This window comes from Bombyx mandarina, chromosome 01 (assembly GCF_030267445.1).
Source record: "Bombyx mandarina strain Sakado chromosome 01, ASM3026744v2".
Classification (NCBI taxonomy): Eukaryota; Metazoa; Arthropoda; class Insecta; order Lepidoptera; family Bombycidae; genus Bombyx; species Bombyx mandarina.
This window is the reverse complement of record NC_143208.1, coordinates 19,795,547-19,814,171: the sequence shown is the minus strand read 5'-3', so window position 1 is coordinate 19,814,171 and position 18,625 is coordinate 19,795,547. Positions and strand designations below refer to the sequence as shown.

Genomic DNA, 18,625 nt, shown 5'->3' with positions numbered 1-18,625 from the left:
AATTCAAAATTATTAACATCCAAGCTTGTAAAAGCCCTCGCCAAAGATTTGGCCAACTAAAGCCAAGTAGGTACACTTTAACAACGTGAAGAGTACATTAAAGCCGAGAGGTGCGGTCGTTTAAACTTAGTTACCTGGGTATTGGGAAGATAAATCAATATAGCACCCTAACGTAAATAGCACATTTAGTGTGCATAGCTAGAAATACAGGTGCATGTGTGTGTTGTAGGTTGAAACTAATTACCGCAAGCTAAAGCATTTTAGAGACTATCTCCTGTTGTCACTTCGTAGTAATTTTGTGTTCAGAGTATGTTCTCGTTTGATGTTATGAAGTGGATTTACATTAAAAGGTGTTTTTTTTTTCTCTTGTGTGTCACAACGAACTAAATGATTTGATTTCCTAGGTGGACGTTAGATCCTAAAACTAGTTCTTTCTTTGTATATATGGGCGCAAACGCCACTGTTGGCAATAATTAACATAATAATATATAGTTTAGTTTATTATATGTTAATATTTATTTATTATTAGCAACAAAACTGTTATTCTACCATATTTAATAATTAGCAGACACTGTTTTGATGTGAAAATGTTCAGAATATGTTTAATGTTTATATTATTGTTTAAAAACACAAATGACTGTATAAATGATTAAATATGAATAAAGCATAAATATTAATAATAATTTATATGATAATTAACAGTACTAATAATTTAATTAAGTATTGTAATTGTTATGCAATGATGTTGTTGGCGCCATCTATTATTAGGCTGGATAATAACAATGTTAGTTAATATTACTTAAAAGTAATTCATGTAAATTAAATTAAATGTGAGTCATGTAAAATCACTAAAATATGTATTTTGAATATTAAGCTATGTTTTGTGAATTGTTTCGCAGTAATTACATTTGTTTGTATAAAAGAAGTTGTAGTTGTTATAACCAACACAAAATGGCTAATTGTGTAAGAACCACTGAATAACTCAGGCGTGGCTTTTTGTTGTAAACAAGTAATGTTAAAGTTTTATAGAATTGTATTGTATTTTCATTGTAAAAGAACTTATGTGTGTAAATCCTGACTTAACGCCGACATCAGAAGTGGGATCACAGCCCCAAAATGAATCGTAAGCCTCCGAATGAAGCAACCCACTGTTGAACAAGTGATGGGTCTCTCAACCTGTATTAAAAAGGCGAAAAGTGATGTTATCTGCAAATGCTGTACCCTTGTGGCTTGTGGTGGCATTATAACTTTTATTTGCCGCCGTTCAGTTCCGATGAGGGCGTGACATCAAGACCGATGCGGAAATGTGGACGAAACTATCATGATGCTAATTGTTTCATCGCATGAACATCGAGTTCAAAAGAGCAAGCAAGACAAGCCGATATCTGGTCTTTGTATTGGACCACATTGGAGCAAGTGAGGGACGAACTGATCCATGCATTCAGTAAGGATTTGGATGTTTAAAATGAGTTCTCGACCGTGGATGTTTTAGAAAAGCTACCGACGCTGAGATGGTAAAAATACTGATTTCAGGTATTTAACTTAAATTTATTCGATCCAAGTTATTGAGAAATACGCGGTGGTATGTATTTCGCTTCCTAAATAATATCGATTCTATAAACGTTCCGAAAGCGTCAAATTGAAAATAGACAGTAAATATAATGTTAATAATCTAAATATAACTCAGTTTTATCACAATCACATAATGATTCCCTCAGTTTTCGTGGCACTTTTAGTAACACTAAGGTTTTAAATGTGGTTACTGCGTCACTTGCGTCATTTCGAGAAAACTTGTTACCGCCGTCAAGATGACAAACCTATCACCACAAATAAGACTTAAATTATTGCAGATCTAGTTTAGTAAGCTAAACAACTTCATGTAAAGTTTTTGAGCATAAGGGGTCAACTGATTTCAAAACAAAGCATTGTGACTTTTAATGGAGAGAAATATTAGAACTATTATAGAATTTCATATGGTAATCATAATCATATGGTAATACTGACAGTCTTGCTGACATCCTAATAGGTTTTAATCTTTTAAAAATAACTGTTCTCAGTGTTGCACTCTTTGAAGAGAACTTATCTATTTTTATAAGTTTCTATCCAGTGAATGCTCAAGTTTGGAGTAATTATTCAATCATCATGTAACTTTTGCAAATCATGTCTCATAGATGGTGATCAGGCAGATAAAAGTTGGATTTGAAATAATTAATTTGGATAGCATAGTATAACGCTGTACATACTGTATGTCTCCTGTTTATTGTGAGGAGTTCAAGCATATTACAATAAAAATAAAAATAAACTTGTAATAAAATGCCATAATAAGAGACAGCTCATCCTTGTTCAGCAGCTCCATATTATTACTTTTCCTTTCATAATTATTTATTTTTGGATGAGTGATTAACTCTCTGCACCCTAGGTTTCTAGTGGGGATGCCACTTCATTATTAGTCAAGAAAAAGGATTGCACAGATATTTATGTATTGATTTCTGTTTTCAAAATCTTAGTTACATTTTTGGAACCCTGTCACTTTTAAAAATTCACCAAGACAAAAGATAATTCAGGAGTTTCAAAAACTTGTGAACTGTATGAAATTCAGTACTACATTATTTCCAAAGAGAGTGAGTATGGCCAACAGGCATGCTGAACGATTGATGGGTCATAAATGTAACATGTTTGTAATATCAATTAATAAGATCTGACAGGCAGCTTTAAGAATTAGTTGATTAAAAGCTGCAGCACAACAATAAAACAAAAATGCAGAGGCATTAGAAGGATGATGTTCCCTACCAGTCATTAAAATAAAGCAAATTGAAAATGGTCCGCTGAATGATGAATTAGGGGAAGTTGAATCAGCTGGTAAAAAATGGATGGACGAGCGGTCTCTGTCATCTAATGTGTTTTGGTAAAGGTAAAGGTTTGGTAATGGTAACGGTTTGATATAGGTAAATCTATCCTCTTAATGTCAGAGGATTCTGATAACTGACAAATTGACCGTATGGGCAGAGAGATTTGTTCTGCTGTAAAATGATTTATAATTTGTTATGGTATCTACTTTTATTTTCCTATCCAATTATCCTTCCTAAAACGCTGGCGGGCCACCATGCGAATCCTTAAACCTGGTCTTGTTGGCTAGATCCCGTATGGGTGATGCCTTATGAGTTGGCTAGATCCCGTATGGGTGATGCCTTATGAGTTGGCTAGATCCCGTATGGGTGATGCCTTATGAGTTGGCTAGATCCCGTATGGGTGATGCCTTATGAGTTGGCTAGATCCCGAATGGGTGATGCCTTATGAGTTGGCTAGATCCCGAATGGGTGATGCCTTGTGGGTTGGCTAGATCCCGAGAGGGTGATGCCTTGTGGGTTGGCTAGATCCCAAGTGGGTGATGCCTTGTGAGTTGGCTAGATCCCGAATGGGTGATGCCGAGTGTGTTGGCTAGATCCCGTAAGGGTGATGCCTGGTAAGTTGGTTAGATCCTGTAAGGGTGATGGCTTGCGAGTTAACTAGACCCGTATGGGTGATGCTTTGTGTGTTTGGTAAATCCCGTTGGGTAATCCTCTTGTGTGTTAGCTAGATCTCGTAAGGGTGAATGGTGCTTTGTGTGTTGGGTAGATCCCAGTAGGGGATATGCCTTGTTTACTGTTATGTGAAATGCTAAAACAGCGCAAGGGACGCGCTGGAATCAGTATGGCCGTATGGGCGCAAACGCCACTGTTGGCAATAATTAACATAATAATATATAGTTTAGTTTATTATATGTTAATATTTATTTATTATTAGCAACAAAACTGTTATTCTACCATATTTAATAATTAGCAGACACTGTTTTGATGTGAAAATGTTCAGAATATGTTTAATGTTTATATTATTGTTTAAAAACACAAATGACTGTATAAATGATTAAATATGAATAAAGCATAAATATTAATAATAATTTATATGATAATTAACAGTACTAATAATTTAATTAAGTATTGTAATTGTTATGCAATGATGTTGTTGGCGCCATCTATTATTAGGCTGGATAATAACAATGTTAGTTAATATTACTTAAAAGTAATTCATGTAAATTAAATTAAATGTGAGTCATGTAAAATCACTAAAATATGTATTTTGAATATTAAGCTATGTTTTGTGAATTGTTTCGCAGTAATTACATTTGTTTGTATAAAAGAAGTTGTAGTTGTTATAACCAACACAAAATGGCTAATTGTGTAAGAACCACTGAATAACTCAGGCGTGGCTTTTTGTTGTAAACAAGTAATGTTAAAGTTTTATAGAATTGTATTGTATTTTCATTGTAAAAGAACTTATGTGTGTAAATCCTGACTTAACGCCGACATATACTTATACTGGGTTACCTATATTTAAAATTAATAAACTGTACTGTAAATCTCCAGAGCAAGATCTCTTTGTTTTAGTAACTTTTACAACTTTTTACAATAGTTTTCTTTATAAAACATATAGGTGCTTTATTATGACTATATCGTCAGTGCAAGTATCAGCAGTAGAATTTCATTGACCCGTAAACAGGCTTGGAATAGCAGAAAAATAAAAGACTAACAAGCTACTCTGCCAATTTCCAACGGGAATGCTTGACTTTTGTTTTGTTCGGCGGAAGCATTTTCTCGCTGAGAGTGAATTTACAAAATGAAAAAATATATTGCCTTATTATTTCCACTTCAATATTCGATGCAATGATCGCAAGGCCAAGGTTGAAGCGCATTACGTTCACGACTAAGCAAATTCAGATAGTGACGTTCATCTAATAGAAAAACAATTTTAAAACCATACATCACTAGAATATTCGACTTGATTTTCCTAATTCAATTTCAAATATACGAAGCTGGACAAAATAAACAATTAGGAAACGTAAAGGACAGTGCATTTATGACGTATTCCAAGCTGCGCGACGCGACGGTCCAATAGCAATACGAAGTAATTATTCTCTGTAAAGTGGAGCGTGTTTGTGGAAATACAGAACCGGCATTGAAGCCGGTATGCACCGGAGATTGCAGGTTGGAAATTACATGAAAGTTTTCCTTTACATGTCGGAATATTGCAAATAGAATGTCAAATGATGACATTTCATACATGAGATCACAGGTAACATTAACCATCTCATGAAACGTCTTCCGATGTATGTAACAATACATAAAAAATCGCTTTCTTTTACTTGTCTTTGTAGGAAAAGAAAATCTGAATCGACAAGTAACTACCCACTAGTTTCCAATCGAATAGGGTTAGTTGTCAATTCAGACTGCCCTAGATAGTACCGACCTACTTTCGTAACTCCCTATCGAAAGAGGATTGAAAATAATTTAATTGTTGTCTCCGTCTTATCGCTTCACATTACTCTGAAACCGATTAATCGAAGCGTCGAGTGGAAATAATGAAAATCAGAAGCGTAAGTAAAAATACAAATTAATCTGTATGAACCAGACAGCGGTCGACTGACCGATGCTTACCCACAATTGTGCACTACTGGACTTAAGCCTTTCTCAATTGACATAAGAAAGAAATAAGCTGGTAACCTAGGGGTTTATGCCATTGTAACCGATCGAGTAGGTGAGGTAACGGGGCTCTGACCTGAGGACGTTACTAACACTAGTCCTAGCATGGGGCAGTACGTCGCAGAATCAGCCAAAGGATCGGAATCGTGACCCACTGAGAAAATCCGACGAGAAACTAAGCGGGCTGTGTCTTTGGGTTAATTTACTAGATGCACCCTTCATCGCAAGCGACGGCTTCGACGAGAACGGTGACTGGGTACGAGCTCTATTGCAAATGTTATGAAACAGTTAACGCCTACTTAAGCTTTTTAATTGCACGTTAATTCGAATTTTAAAAACGTAAAACGACACCGGCTTGAAGAAGAAGGTGTTAAGAAAGTTCGCGACAAGAGGCGGCCTTTTCTTTGTGCCCCGGATTTTCGTAAACCTAACGCATGATTTTTATTTTTACTAAAAAATACAGCTCTAGCGTTCACAGCTCTGATAATATGAAGACTTCTTAGGCAATCGATTCACGGATATTCATTTATATCCGAATCTACTACAATATCCTAAATTCTCCATTTTATTATTTATCGAAGAGCCTACTTAGCGCATTAAGTGGTTTCTAGAGCACGTAGAATTGAACCAATGGCTATCCTCTCACTCACGGTGTATAAATGCATGTACTTGTACTTTGTAGATGTCTGAATAATCAAAATCTTTCAATTTAGAGCTGCTGACTATTATAAATATGTTATAAGTATTTCATACGGCTTCCGCACAATAGTCCCGTAAGCAAAACTTTTTCTTTTCAATAAACTAAAAAAGGCTGAGAAATATCATTTAATAATATAAAGTTACTAGAAGCGATTAAAACTAATATTGGTAATGTTTAATAAAGGTATAATTTTCGGCTCAACTGCCGTGTACAGTAGACAAAAGCAGGTAATTTAAAAATAATAAATATCAGACACAAATAAAATTCAAATTTTGTGAAAATTAAATACTAAGACCTAGTTATGGGCCATTATCGCCCACCCAGCGCTTTTTTTCATAGGCGGAACAGTCTTTATACAATATAATTCATCACGTCTATGGGTTCGGACAACTATGTACATGGCACTGGATGGGCCATTTGCTCATCTATTATATGTATATGCGACGGCAAAACAAAACCTTGAGGTGAATGTTTCGATTGCATTGAAATCCAATTATTATTTTACCCGGATCCAGTACACTAAGCAACTTGTTGAATCCGAACTGAGCACTTTTTGTCATGACACCAAGTTTTTAGCAAAACATTTTGCGATTCGCGTGCTCTTGCCTACATATGTATGTGTACACAATATGTATATACATCTTGGCCCCGGCTCCGATGGAAACGAAACTTTCTGAAGCTTAGTTTTGAAGTTACGACAATCTAGTTTTAGACTAGGTTACTAAATTCGTATAAGTGCATTGAAATGGAAACTTTTCTGGTGTCGCCTTTTAAAACTTCCAAGTAATGAAAGGGGGCTTCCGTGAAAATTGTCACGTTTTAGATTTCTAAATGTATTTGATAATCAGTTAATACATTTAGAGGTCTAAGCTCGTGGACAAGTTCGGACGGTGTTGCCATACCTTGTGAGTATGGCTGAAATTAAATTGTAAATTAAAAAATTCATTTTGTTTTCTAAATATGAAATTATATTTTCAAATGTAGTAATTTTTTTGTACAGAGTGACCACTACAAACTACCGCACGACTCGTTATTAGTTTAAATGCTTTGGACATGGAAATATTGATCTAAAAAATGAATCTTGTGACCACCCGAAAAATAAAGCCAACAACGACAAATTAAAAGCGATAGTGAAAGCTGACTATGCTCAATCCACTTCTGAGTTAGCAGCAGCTTTCAACGTTCACCTCAAAGATAATGTTATTAAAACTGAGCACACAGACTCTTCATCTCGACTACAAATGGCTCCGAGCGAGCCGAAGTCACAGGGATTAAAGATTATTACTTTTTATAAAAGCTTGATCTTATCTAGTCCCATTGCCTGTGCTTCCAATACACTTAAAATGACGAGATATTTTTATACTTTATTAATTTGAAAGTTTTAAACCGTGAATATTAACACATTTTTCATTAGACGCAATCGAAGTTTCATTATGGGGTGATGGTTGTCGCAGCTTTCAAACCAAAAGCATGGTTAATATGCGGCAGAATTGTGCATGACTGAAGCAAGTTCGTGCAAATGAGCTAAGAACCATTCAACTGACTCTGTGGTGCAGGAGTTAACGGCCCGGACCCTTGCGCCAAGGGTCGTTGGCTCGATTCCCACATCGGGCAAACCTTCGTGTGATGAACAGGTATGTTTGCCCGGAGTCCTCTCCAGTTTCACCAGCGCAGGTGGGCGAGCAAAAGCTCAGCTAGGTGGGTAGAATTTGCTAACAGCTGCCCGAGCTCCTCCAAAGTAGACCTAACAAGTCAAGAGCAGCGCTTCGCGAATGAATCTACTGCCGGATCGGAATCGTGACTGAGAAGGCCCTCTGAGAAGATCCGCCCAGAAACTCAGAGGGCTGATGTTTAGGTTCGGTTGCACGCCGAACTCTTTGCCGAGTTCGACGAGTACGGTTACCGGAGTCCCTAAGTCTGCTCCTAGTGTTAGAGCTAGGGTGTTTATTGTCTATAAATATGTATATACTTAAACTTATATAAGTGTGTATGTCTTTGATATCCATAACAGAGGAAATTCCGATTTGGGGCCGGATGACCGTGCGTTATTTGTTCCCAATTATTTATTATTTGCATAATTAACACGTTACAACGTGGTATGGTGGTAGTATTCCAACAAATTATTCTCTGATAACCAAGTCTTAATTACAAATATACACTTAAGTGAACTCTCATATATCCATTATAGATAATTCCAGCCGCATATAGGTAGATAGCGCGTATCAAACAAGCAAGTGTAAGTACGACCATTCTGCCCTTTTTTGCAGCGAAGTACTCATACGTCTCGATTTGGAGATTAAAGTACTTGCTGTATACAATTTAATCAAAAATTAGACCTAATGTATCAAAGTGGGTCGTAGCATTCAACATCTGTGGTCGCCAGTAGCAAATTATACAATTTTTTAATTAATTGTCCCTTAAATCACATAAAATCATCATCAGACATCACTAATACCAAGGCTACAGACAAGCTGTTACCTACTGCATTTCCTCACTTATTTTTCTATCTAATTCTACAGTTCTAAACACTCTTTTTCCTATCACCGGTAATGGTGCACGTCTCGTATACGTAGCTTAAGATAAAAGCTAAAAGGGGATGTCAAAGGTGCACTATGTGCTCGGAAATGAAAGTTGCGGTCAGGGATGCGACAAAAAACTTCATGTTCTATCTCTTATCCGCCTTGAAACTTGTTTCAGCGACTGATAAATAGTGCACGAGTACTTTCATAAAAGTGAGTCCTCTTCTAAAAATAATTTTGTTAATATTAATTTCGTTCGATCGTTCTCATTGAAAAGTTTCGAGTACCTGTGAATACTTCATTGAGAGCATAAATTGATTGGTAATAAATACTATTAATGGAAACATTCTCTTTTTTCGATCTAGTGACGATAATCTCTAGTACCATCAAAGAATACTAAGGTAGACGTCATTAATTTGCACGACTGGTGATAACATTTAAAATTAACATTTTGAACCCACTAAAGGTTTTTTTAACTCTATGTATATAAATTCGACTTGTGCATCTATGTACGTATTATTTCTATACAGTTCTAAACGACGGAACTGATTTCGAGGACTTTTTCACGATTTTCTTCAGATTGTTCTAGCGGGTGATCGTGTAATACGTTCAGAGTGGCGTTAGGATCAAATACATATTATCAAAATGACTAGCTGCTACTAAGCCTACTAAGATCATCGTGAAAAATGTTGATCTTAAAGCAAAACAGCCATTCCGTTGCAATTGCAAAGGAGTCTGTATGTACCCTTAGCCATATTTATCAAAAACTCAGCAGAAAATTGTAACGTAAGTTCGTTTTAATTTTATAGGTTTTAATGTATTTTTTTTTTGTTAGATATTATTTAAAACGAATTCTTAAATCTGTGGCAGGAAATGCGTTGATTTTTTTTGTAAACCGAAAGTAAATTTAAATTCAAGCTTAGATAATTTAGAACTAAAATTATTACCCCTTTAAACTGAACCCCCGGTCCCAACTGGCCCCAACTGAATGCTATATATATCTATACTACACTATATAATATTGTGTCGAACAGATCCATTTTGAAGTAAATCAATTGAATTGTTAATTAAGTATTTGGTTAATTAATTTGAAAGAAATAATTATGGCACCAAACACGCAATGTATAAATTATAGAATAGTTTTCCATAATTTATACATTGTGTTTGTTTTTTTTATCTGAGCCTTTCAACTTGAGGTACGCTTCCAAACCTGGCGGCAGACCACAGCCCGGAACTGCAGACCGCTAGATGTACTTGGATTAAATGAAATAGCATTTCAGAAGTGGAACCGCAGGCGACAGAATTCCGCACTCGGTATTTATTTGATAAATTCATACAAACCACTAAAGCTGACAGTCTGGGGCGGCTTTTTATATTCTGCAGGAAGAATACCTCTTTGCAATGAAAAACAACTCATCAGGCATTTAACGATAACACTTGATTTAACAAAACATTTTTGCCCATATCTTTGCTGCATATTTCTTTTTAAATAAACACACAAAGATAAACCAGCTCACGATTCATTTGCTGTAAAGTGGTTATTGGGACTCATTTAATTTACTACCAGAATGTGCCACTCGTCTTGAGACATGAGGTCTGTGTGTCACTGGTTTAGTTGAACGATTTCGAATACACAACATTTGAAAATGCCAAAAACAAATGGTGTTCGCAGTTCGATAGTTATTTATTAGACGAAGCTGTGAAACGGGCGTTCGATTTCTTGGTTTTGACGTGAACATACCGCAAATCTAATAAAGGTATCCGTTACCGCCCTGGACAGGTAATTATTTCGGATATCGGAGCAGTTTCCGATTGCTGCATAAACTAATTTACTTAACTCTGCTCTCTTTCCTTCACTTATCCTCACTGCCTAAGGTAGTGTCCTTACGAATTTAACTCCTGAATTCTTAATATTGGATAGAGATGGAGGAATAAATATAACACAGTGCACTGACTTATTCACCGGCTTCCGTCGTTAGGCTTTAGTTCTGAGGGATACCTTCATCAGTAACTGTTCGGAGACGGAAATAATTACGAAGCGCTATGCGGGTAAATATTAAACAGCTCGCTTTTAAAAGCGCGCCGAAGACTCCGGATATTTATTTATATTTAATTAATTTAATCTTTCGCTGCGATTTTTACACCGCTTTAATTTTTACGGAATTTTTTAGTACACAGATTTCTGTAGCGGTATTTTTAAAGTAGCACTTATAAAATCAATGTAACCTTATTGTAATAAGTGTTAATTAGTGGTATTACCATTTGGCAAACACGAAATTGCTAACTCCAGATCAGTTTATCAAGCTTTTGATTAAAACATATGCAGCAGTAAATAACAATAAAACAGAAATTAACAAGCGGTCAACTTTGATTACGTACACCGCAACCCGACTGGCGCTTCAAATTCGTTTATTTCCGTTTTTTGGCACCTTTCGACCATCTGCTTATCGACGAGTTTGCTGTTTGATAATTGCTATCAAGCAGACGAGCTTGATGAATCTGATTATAAACTGGAGACTGGAAATTTGTTGAATTTTGTACTAGACCATTCGAGCTTGACATTTAATATGATATTAAATAACAGTTAATAACAAATATTTATAATTCAACACTATTGAAAAATTATTTTTGTTATTTCCTTTTGCTATTTAAATATTAACTAGTTGTCCCGCAGTAGTCGGAATTCGACTATAATTAATTGGAATTGTAAGTTTGTACACTATTATGATTGTATTTTATACTTCTATAATCACAAATTTCGCCAAGACTACACTATAAAATATATTAAGTTTTTTTTTTTTCGGTCCGATGGCCGATCCTGCTACGAGGTCCACGCGCCTAGGGGGCGCGCGGGGTATGTGAGACTCAACGATCTGCAGGTGTTGAGAGCAGATCGCGGGCCCAAGGATTTTAGGGCCCACCCACTAAACGACTCCCCTGCACTCTTACACCCGACGTCCGATCTCCGTCCGGGGTCAGAACCTGGTCAGAGTAGGGGGGTTCCCGCGGTCAACACTACAACCAGACATGCGGCGCCACCCCGAGGACGCCCGACCGACGGGTCGTCGAGGCGATAGTCGACGACCAACGACGTCGGTCTCCGCGGTACGGCGGCCCTACCAGGCCGCCAGGGCGGTGCTGCTGGTGTTCCGGGATACCCCGCTGGGCCAGAACCAGCCTGCCGGGTCGGAACGCGATACACCGCCGACCGGGTTGCTCTTCAACAGTATGTTCGGCGACAACAGCGACGACGAAAATGCGGACCGCATCGCAGTCCGCAGCCGCCGACGCGCTGTCCCGTCCTCCTGGTGCCAGCGCGCTAGAGTGACGGTAGCGTGCGGCGCAGCCTCAACCCCCTTAGGTCGCCCCGTGACCATCACCGGGAGGAGATTGCCTCCTCATAGGGGCTGGAGCTGGACAAACACCCTCCTCCGACCCCCGGCTCGACGGCGGCGGCACGGCGCCGGGAGGGAAGAAGAGCTCTCCCTTTCCCGTTCCGCCGCCTCCTTCGGCAAGATGGTGGACTCGCAGAAGTCAAGCGTCGCCTGCCAGGACTCGTCGCTGCCGAGCATCGTAACCACGACGGTCGGAAGCGACAAGTCCGGTCCTATTTTTGCAACGAGGACGCGGCGCTGATCCGCGAAAGCGGGGCAGTACGCGAGCGTGTGCTCCGCCGTGTCCTCGTTGCAGCCACTGCAGTGGTGGCACTTCGGCGTCGGCTCCTAACTTAACCTAAAATACTCAATATTTAATCTATTCTCAATTTGACAACAGACGTCAAGAACAAAAGTTTGACAATAAATAGTATGCATGCATGCGTGTGTGAGTCAAATACATGGTATGTAGTGTGTGTAATGTTTTCTTTATTGATTTAATGTATCTTTGATGCATTATTTTAAAAAAATATTAGCATTGTACACTTCTTCTCTATATTCTCTATAAGTGTGGAAAATTTCATTCTCCTCCGTCCGCGCAATTTTCGTAAAAAGGGATACAAAGTTTTTGCTCACGTATTATTAAATAGATTTACCAGAGCGTTCCTCGAATAGTTTCCGTATTGACTACATTTCGAGTGGCTGTTATTTGAGTAGCAAAAAGTTGTGATTTTAGTTTATTTTGCTGTGCATTAAGGAGAAGCGTTTATTTAGTTATAAAATGAAACCACCTTCATCGCGGAATTAAATTCTGTGGTAGTCGATATTATTTTTGAATGTTGCTGACGTCGCGTATCGCAAAGTATTTCAAATGCGGATGACATATTATAATTTAAGTACATCTAGCTTCGTGAAAGGGCGAATGAAAGTTACTTGAATTTAGTAGTTCTGATCCTTGTTCAAAGAAAATATTTTTAGCGTTCGTACCTGCGATCGTTCGCCATCATTATGATCAGGTGAGTTGCGAGAGGTCAGGGTTTGGACAGGAAAAGTCAATGCTCCGTCTCCCGTGTAGGGTAGCACATCTGCTCTCTTGAGTCTTCTAATCGGATTTGGCTGCAATAGCATATGGACACAGGGTTTGGGTGAGTTGTCAAGCGGTTCTTCGACCCGGCCCGAAAAAAACGTCTTTCTACCGAGAAGCCAGAGTAGATTTCCAAATTGTTAATGTCTTTACGCTTCGTTTTCATATGGTCTTTCCATGTCATTCTTCGGTCCGGGTGAAATCCAAGATATTTAACACAGGTTGATTGCTGCTTTCTGAATAAGATCCTTTCGGATAGAAGCTCTATTGAGGTCGTTGAGCATTATGCTGAGGTCCTCCAAGATCAAGGTGTTATTGTTAGATTGGCACAGCCGTTTTCCATTTTCGAGCGGAAATTGAGTTGCATTTGTTTTTTAAATTAAATACAGTACTTTTAATGAATTTCTGTTAGTTAATTACATCATATCTATTGTGTATTACGAATTTCATTATGGAAAAAAACATCAAACAAAGAGTTTGTGTTAGATTTTGTATCGCCAAATTTGGTGTTCGGCGTCATTGAAAATGTTATACTCGTACAAGGTTTACGGTGAATCGACTTAATCAAAAACACGTACTTATTACTGGTGCAAAGCGTTCAAAAGTGGTCGAGATGTGATGAAAGATTTGCCTCGCTCTGATAGACCTGAAGTTAACATCACGAAAGTGGAGGAAATGGTGACTGAAAATCCTCATTATCTCAAACTGAGAGAGATAGCCGCCGAACTTTCTGTATCTCGCGAGTCAATCCGTACCATATCACTTGGATATGAAACATGTCTCTCGGCCAGTCTTAAAACACCTGAATATTCTCGAACAACTCAAGAATCGCCGAGGATATGCTAAAACAAATCAATTCCGACCCATAATTCATGAAACGCATTGTTACTGGTGACGAAATGTGAGTATACGAATTTGACATGCAAAGTAGTCAACAAGCTTCGGGAGTGATGCCTTCTAACTGAACCGAAACCGAAGAAACCATGCCAAAGTTGATTAAAAGTCAAAATCATGTTGACTGTTATCTTTGAATTTCGCAGTATTATGTAGGTAGGTACTCGGAATTCTTGCAAGAACAAATTCGACAATTTTTTTGACAAATACTCAACAAGTAACATCGAGCAAACTTATTCACCAGATATGGCATTAGTCGACTTTTTTTCCTACACTCGAATTACCACTTAATGACACCCGTTTTTCCCGACCGACCCGTTTGGTTGAAGACAAAAAAGTAAAATTCGGAGCGAGAACTGAACTGATTTGCGAAAAAATGCATTAAAATATGTTTTGATGATTGGATTATTCGTTGCCGTAAGAGTATCGTTTCTACCATTCTTACTGGCGGTAGGACCTCTTGTGAGTCCGTCCCCGCCTATTTCTGCCGTGAAGCAGTAATGCGTTTCGGTTTAAAGGGCGGGGCAGCCGTTGTAACTACACTGAGACCTTAGAACTGATATCTCAAGGTGGGTGGTGCATTTACGTCGTATTTGTCTATGGGCTCCAGTAACTACTTAACACCAGGTGGGCTGTGAGCTCGTCTACCCATCTAAGCAATAAGAAAAAACCTCATAACCGCCTAACGTCATGTAGGTCATGAGTTTCACTGCCCATCTGAGGCAATATAAAATGGCAATGCTTATTTGCTTTTTCGTGTGTAGGATTCTGGGTTAAATAAAACTTATGGTAGATAAATAATTAACGAATTATTTTTATTTGCTTAAAATAAGAAAATATCGATACAATATTGCATTTATATTATAGTATTATTTATTATAGAAATCGTATTTATTTACTTACCATTGAATAGCAGTTGTGTCTTGCTTTTAAACAAGCCGAAATTTAAATAGCTTAAGTTATTTCCAAAATATATTGGCTCAAACGTAAGAGCACGGCGTGCGGCGTAAGACACGTGTTTACCGGATCGAGACCGGGAGCTAACTACGTTACTATAGTGCGTCCGGAATAAACAAAACCGATACGTCCATTCCAGAGCCCAATAACTATGTATATCATAACATTAAAGTTCAAATTATACTTAACCCGGAGTTTTTGCATTGCGCAAGTCATCATTAGTGATCCTCTGGTAGTCGAAATTCGACTATCATTAATTGAAATTATAAGATTGTACACTATTATGATTCTATTGTCAAATACTATTATACTTCTATAATCACAGATTTCGCCAAGAGTATACTTTAGACAAATATTAATAAAGACAAACAATATTTAATCTATTCTCAATTTGACCACGGACTATATAAGCAATAAGTTTGACAATAAACAAATAGTATGCATGCGTGTGTTTGTCAAATACCCAGTAGTGTGTGTAATATTTATTTATTAGTTCAGCAAATACGTAAATGATAGTAGCTCCTCCATAGAAAGCCAGAGCTCTCCGTTGAAAACAAGCTGTCGCTATACAGCAATATTATAAAACTCATTTGTTATTAGAAATAGAAATAGCTAAAAGATGCGGGAGTGCAGCGGTCATAAGAACATTTTTTTTAAAATAGTTTTGAAGCGAAGCAGTTAAGTTATTTCCACAGGGGTCGTACATATTCTCACCGACGATAAAATTCACTTAAGTGCGTTTCAGTACTGAAGAGACGCTCGCTGGAATTCAGCCATTGTCATATTTATTTGTATTATAAATTTCCTCAGATAGTGGAACTCACTTTAAGTCCCGTTAGACGGCACGCTGGCATTATTTGAGTTATTTCCACAGCCACAGTCAAGTGGAGGAATGCCGGCGATCCCTAATCGATTTTTCTAGACTATAGACGGGCTTCCGTGCCACTTATCGAGAATTTAGTTCGTCTAAAATAAAATTCTTAAGTAAGTTTTATTTGAATTGTTTGTAGGAGAATGACCAATAAAATTGTTTATTATACCGATTGGTATGTATGTATAAAATATGTATATAACATATTTTACAAATCACAGCCTCGTGTGGCAGGGATTCACTAGAAGGTAAATAGTATAAAAGCAATCCGACGAATGTACTTCCTACTTTTTTACCAACAGTGAATTTATTTATTCAGGATGTATTGAGAATCCCTAATAAGATACCTACGTATATGTAGGTAGGAGTAACCGAGCCTTTATAAGCATTAGTGTTATTAAAAGTCTTACTCCAGTGCTTTATATACTTACATGTGAAGCCAAGTGGTTAGCGGCACCTAGACCTTTTCTGGAGAAAAAAAAGATATTTGGCGATCTGTGTTTTGAAAATCGAATTTAATATTAAGGTCATGCTCTAAATCACGACTTTGAGAAATTTTATTTTGAAATCCGATGCAGCAAATGAATAAGTCGCAATATGTCGTAAAACAACGTAAACAAATGTGTGAACACGACCATAATATTGTTAAAAATGATTTTATGACGATGGGACTTAATGAACAGCGCGCGTGAAACGTGTCAATTCGATTTTACAAAAATTCAAAATATTTTACGTAAATCGTAACATAAATGTAGTAGTGAAGCAGTAATGGGTTTCTGCTGACACGTCTGCGCCAATAACGCTACTCTCCCTAAAGTGTATTTATTCCGTGCATCGGAAAATGGTTCAGGCGACCGAATTATTTCAAAAAGTACGGAAAATATTTTGTAACATTTTGTATTGGTGAGCGGCTCGGATATGTCAGTTGGACTTAATTAAATGATATTGCAGGTTCGAAACTGGGTTTTTCGAAAGTGTTTCGCGAAATAATTCAATAAGCCGTAAATGTACAGAAATCTTAGTTATTAGTATAAAACATAAATTTTTCATTTTAATACATCTTTTAATCAGTAAATGGAATCCAGATTACATTTGTATTATGCAACTGAGTGAGTTGTTGGACTGAACAGAACTGCAGTGATCTATTTGCATAAAATGGGTGCGGGCGTAACTGTCACTAAATATACGTAATGCACTGCGACAATCAGTTCTTCTTTTTCTATCTATATAATCTATTTCTATGTTTTATTTATCTCGTACGAGTATTTCTCAAAACGAGCAGCAAAATTCACTTGTTCAGGTCTATGAGCTCTGATAGCTATGTAACGATCGTAACCTCATCGGCCTATTTTAGCTAATAATTACTTTAAAAAAGCTATTTATTTATAAAATTGTGAGACTACATCAATAATAATTAAGAAACCCTATTTGTAGTATTTATATTGTTTATCACTCCTGCCTTCGCCCCAAATACAAACACAAATAAATCAAGAACGACAGCGTTTCCTACAGACTTAGTCAGACCGTGAAAATACACAACGTGAATTTGCGGTAGCTCTGTAACTATTGACAAACGTCTGGGATCTGAAGTGATGTTTAATGAATTACTCGTACTACCGAGAACCTTAACAAGACTGACTGCAATCCTGATCTCTTTACCAACATAACACAATTCGATGGGGAAAACAGTAGGTATACATATTTTCGTGATCATATTTATTTATTATACAATAGAATGATAATGACAAATTAAATTTAGGATCGGTTTCTGGTTTTTTTTCTCTACCTATTCGCTGATGCCTAAGAGGCTATTTTTGATACGCCCGGACGGGTAGATGAACTCACGGATTCAACTTGAGAGAATTTGCTAACACTAGCCCTAACGTGAGCAATGCTTGGCAGAATCTACCACCGGGTCGGAATCGCGACCCACTGAGAAGGTACGGCGAGACACGCATTGGGCTGTGTCTATGGGTTAGGTCACTGGTCGAACTCTTCGTCGTCATCGACGAGGAAGAGTTCGACGAGGCCGGTGGCCGGTGCTTGAGGCTCCTAAAAGCACCGAGAGTGAATCCAGGGGATTCGACAAGACATGATCGGGTGACGGCGGCAGTGCCGCATAAGTAATTAATGACACGCCGCTTTGTCGAAGTACCGTTCTGACGCTTCTTTAAGATACCGTTTCTGTCTCTGCAATGGCATGAAGGGGTTTATTTGTGTGTAATTATGAAAACAGATTGTTTCAAGAATTGTTTAAATTTCATTTTACTCTTTTTTTAATATTAGATTCAATTAATATGTAAAGTTAACATGAAACTAATTATGATTTAGGTATACCTATAGAAACTTTAAAGTAATGGTTTTTAAATTAACACTCGTCCAGTAACATATTTAATATCGATTTTCCGAGCCATTTTTTTAAATTTCGCAATGTTAAAAAACATTTCCAAATAACAATCAGTCAGTAGACGAATAGCTACTGTATTTTAAAATGACTGGTTTTCATTGAATGCTTGAATGCTCGTAAAAAGTCGTCGAGTATCCTGCAACCTTACAATGCTGCAGCTGAATCGTTAACCGCTCTGAAGACACAGGTACATGAAAATTAATTGTGCAATTACGGCTTTTATAGGCGGAGCGATACGATGCCATTTAGTATCGTTCTATTGTTATTAATGTTTTTAATGGCATATATGGTATTGTTATTGCA

General features: G+C 37.4%; 1 protein-coding gene and 1 long non-coding RNA gene across 3 annotated transcripts in view; one reads left to right on the top strand and one right to left on the bottom strand.

Annotated features, from left to right (window-relative positions):
* Positions 1–18,625, bottom strand: part of pins (G-protein-signaling modulator pins) — a 58,582-nt gene that overhangs the window by 26,422 nt on the left and 13,535 nt on the right. The window contains exon 1 of one of the 2 annotated variants that reach the window (XM_089732040.1): positions 14,991–15,127. The exons of the other annotated variant lie outside the window; for it this stretch is intronic. Within the exon in view, the coding sequence (XP_089588166.1) occupies positions 14,991–14,993 (3 nt within the window). The 5' untranslated portion in view covers positions 14,994–15,127. Of the gene's footprint in view, positions 1–14,990; positions 15,128–18,625 lie in introns of those variants that run through there. 2 annotated transcript variants of the gene reach the window in all.
* LOC149503639 (uncharacterized) lies at positions 446–4,285 on the top strand. The gene is made up of 2 exons (XR_016324013.1): positions 446–1,533; positions 1,851–4,285. It is a non-coding gene; the product is annotated as an uncharacterized LOC149503639 (long non-coding RNA).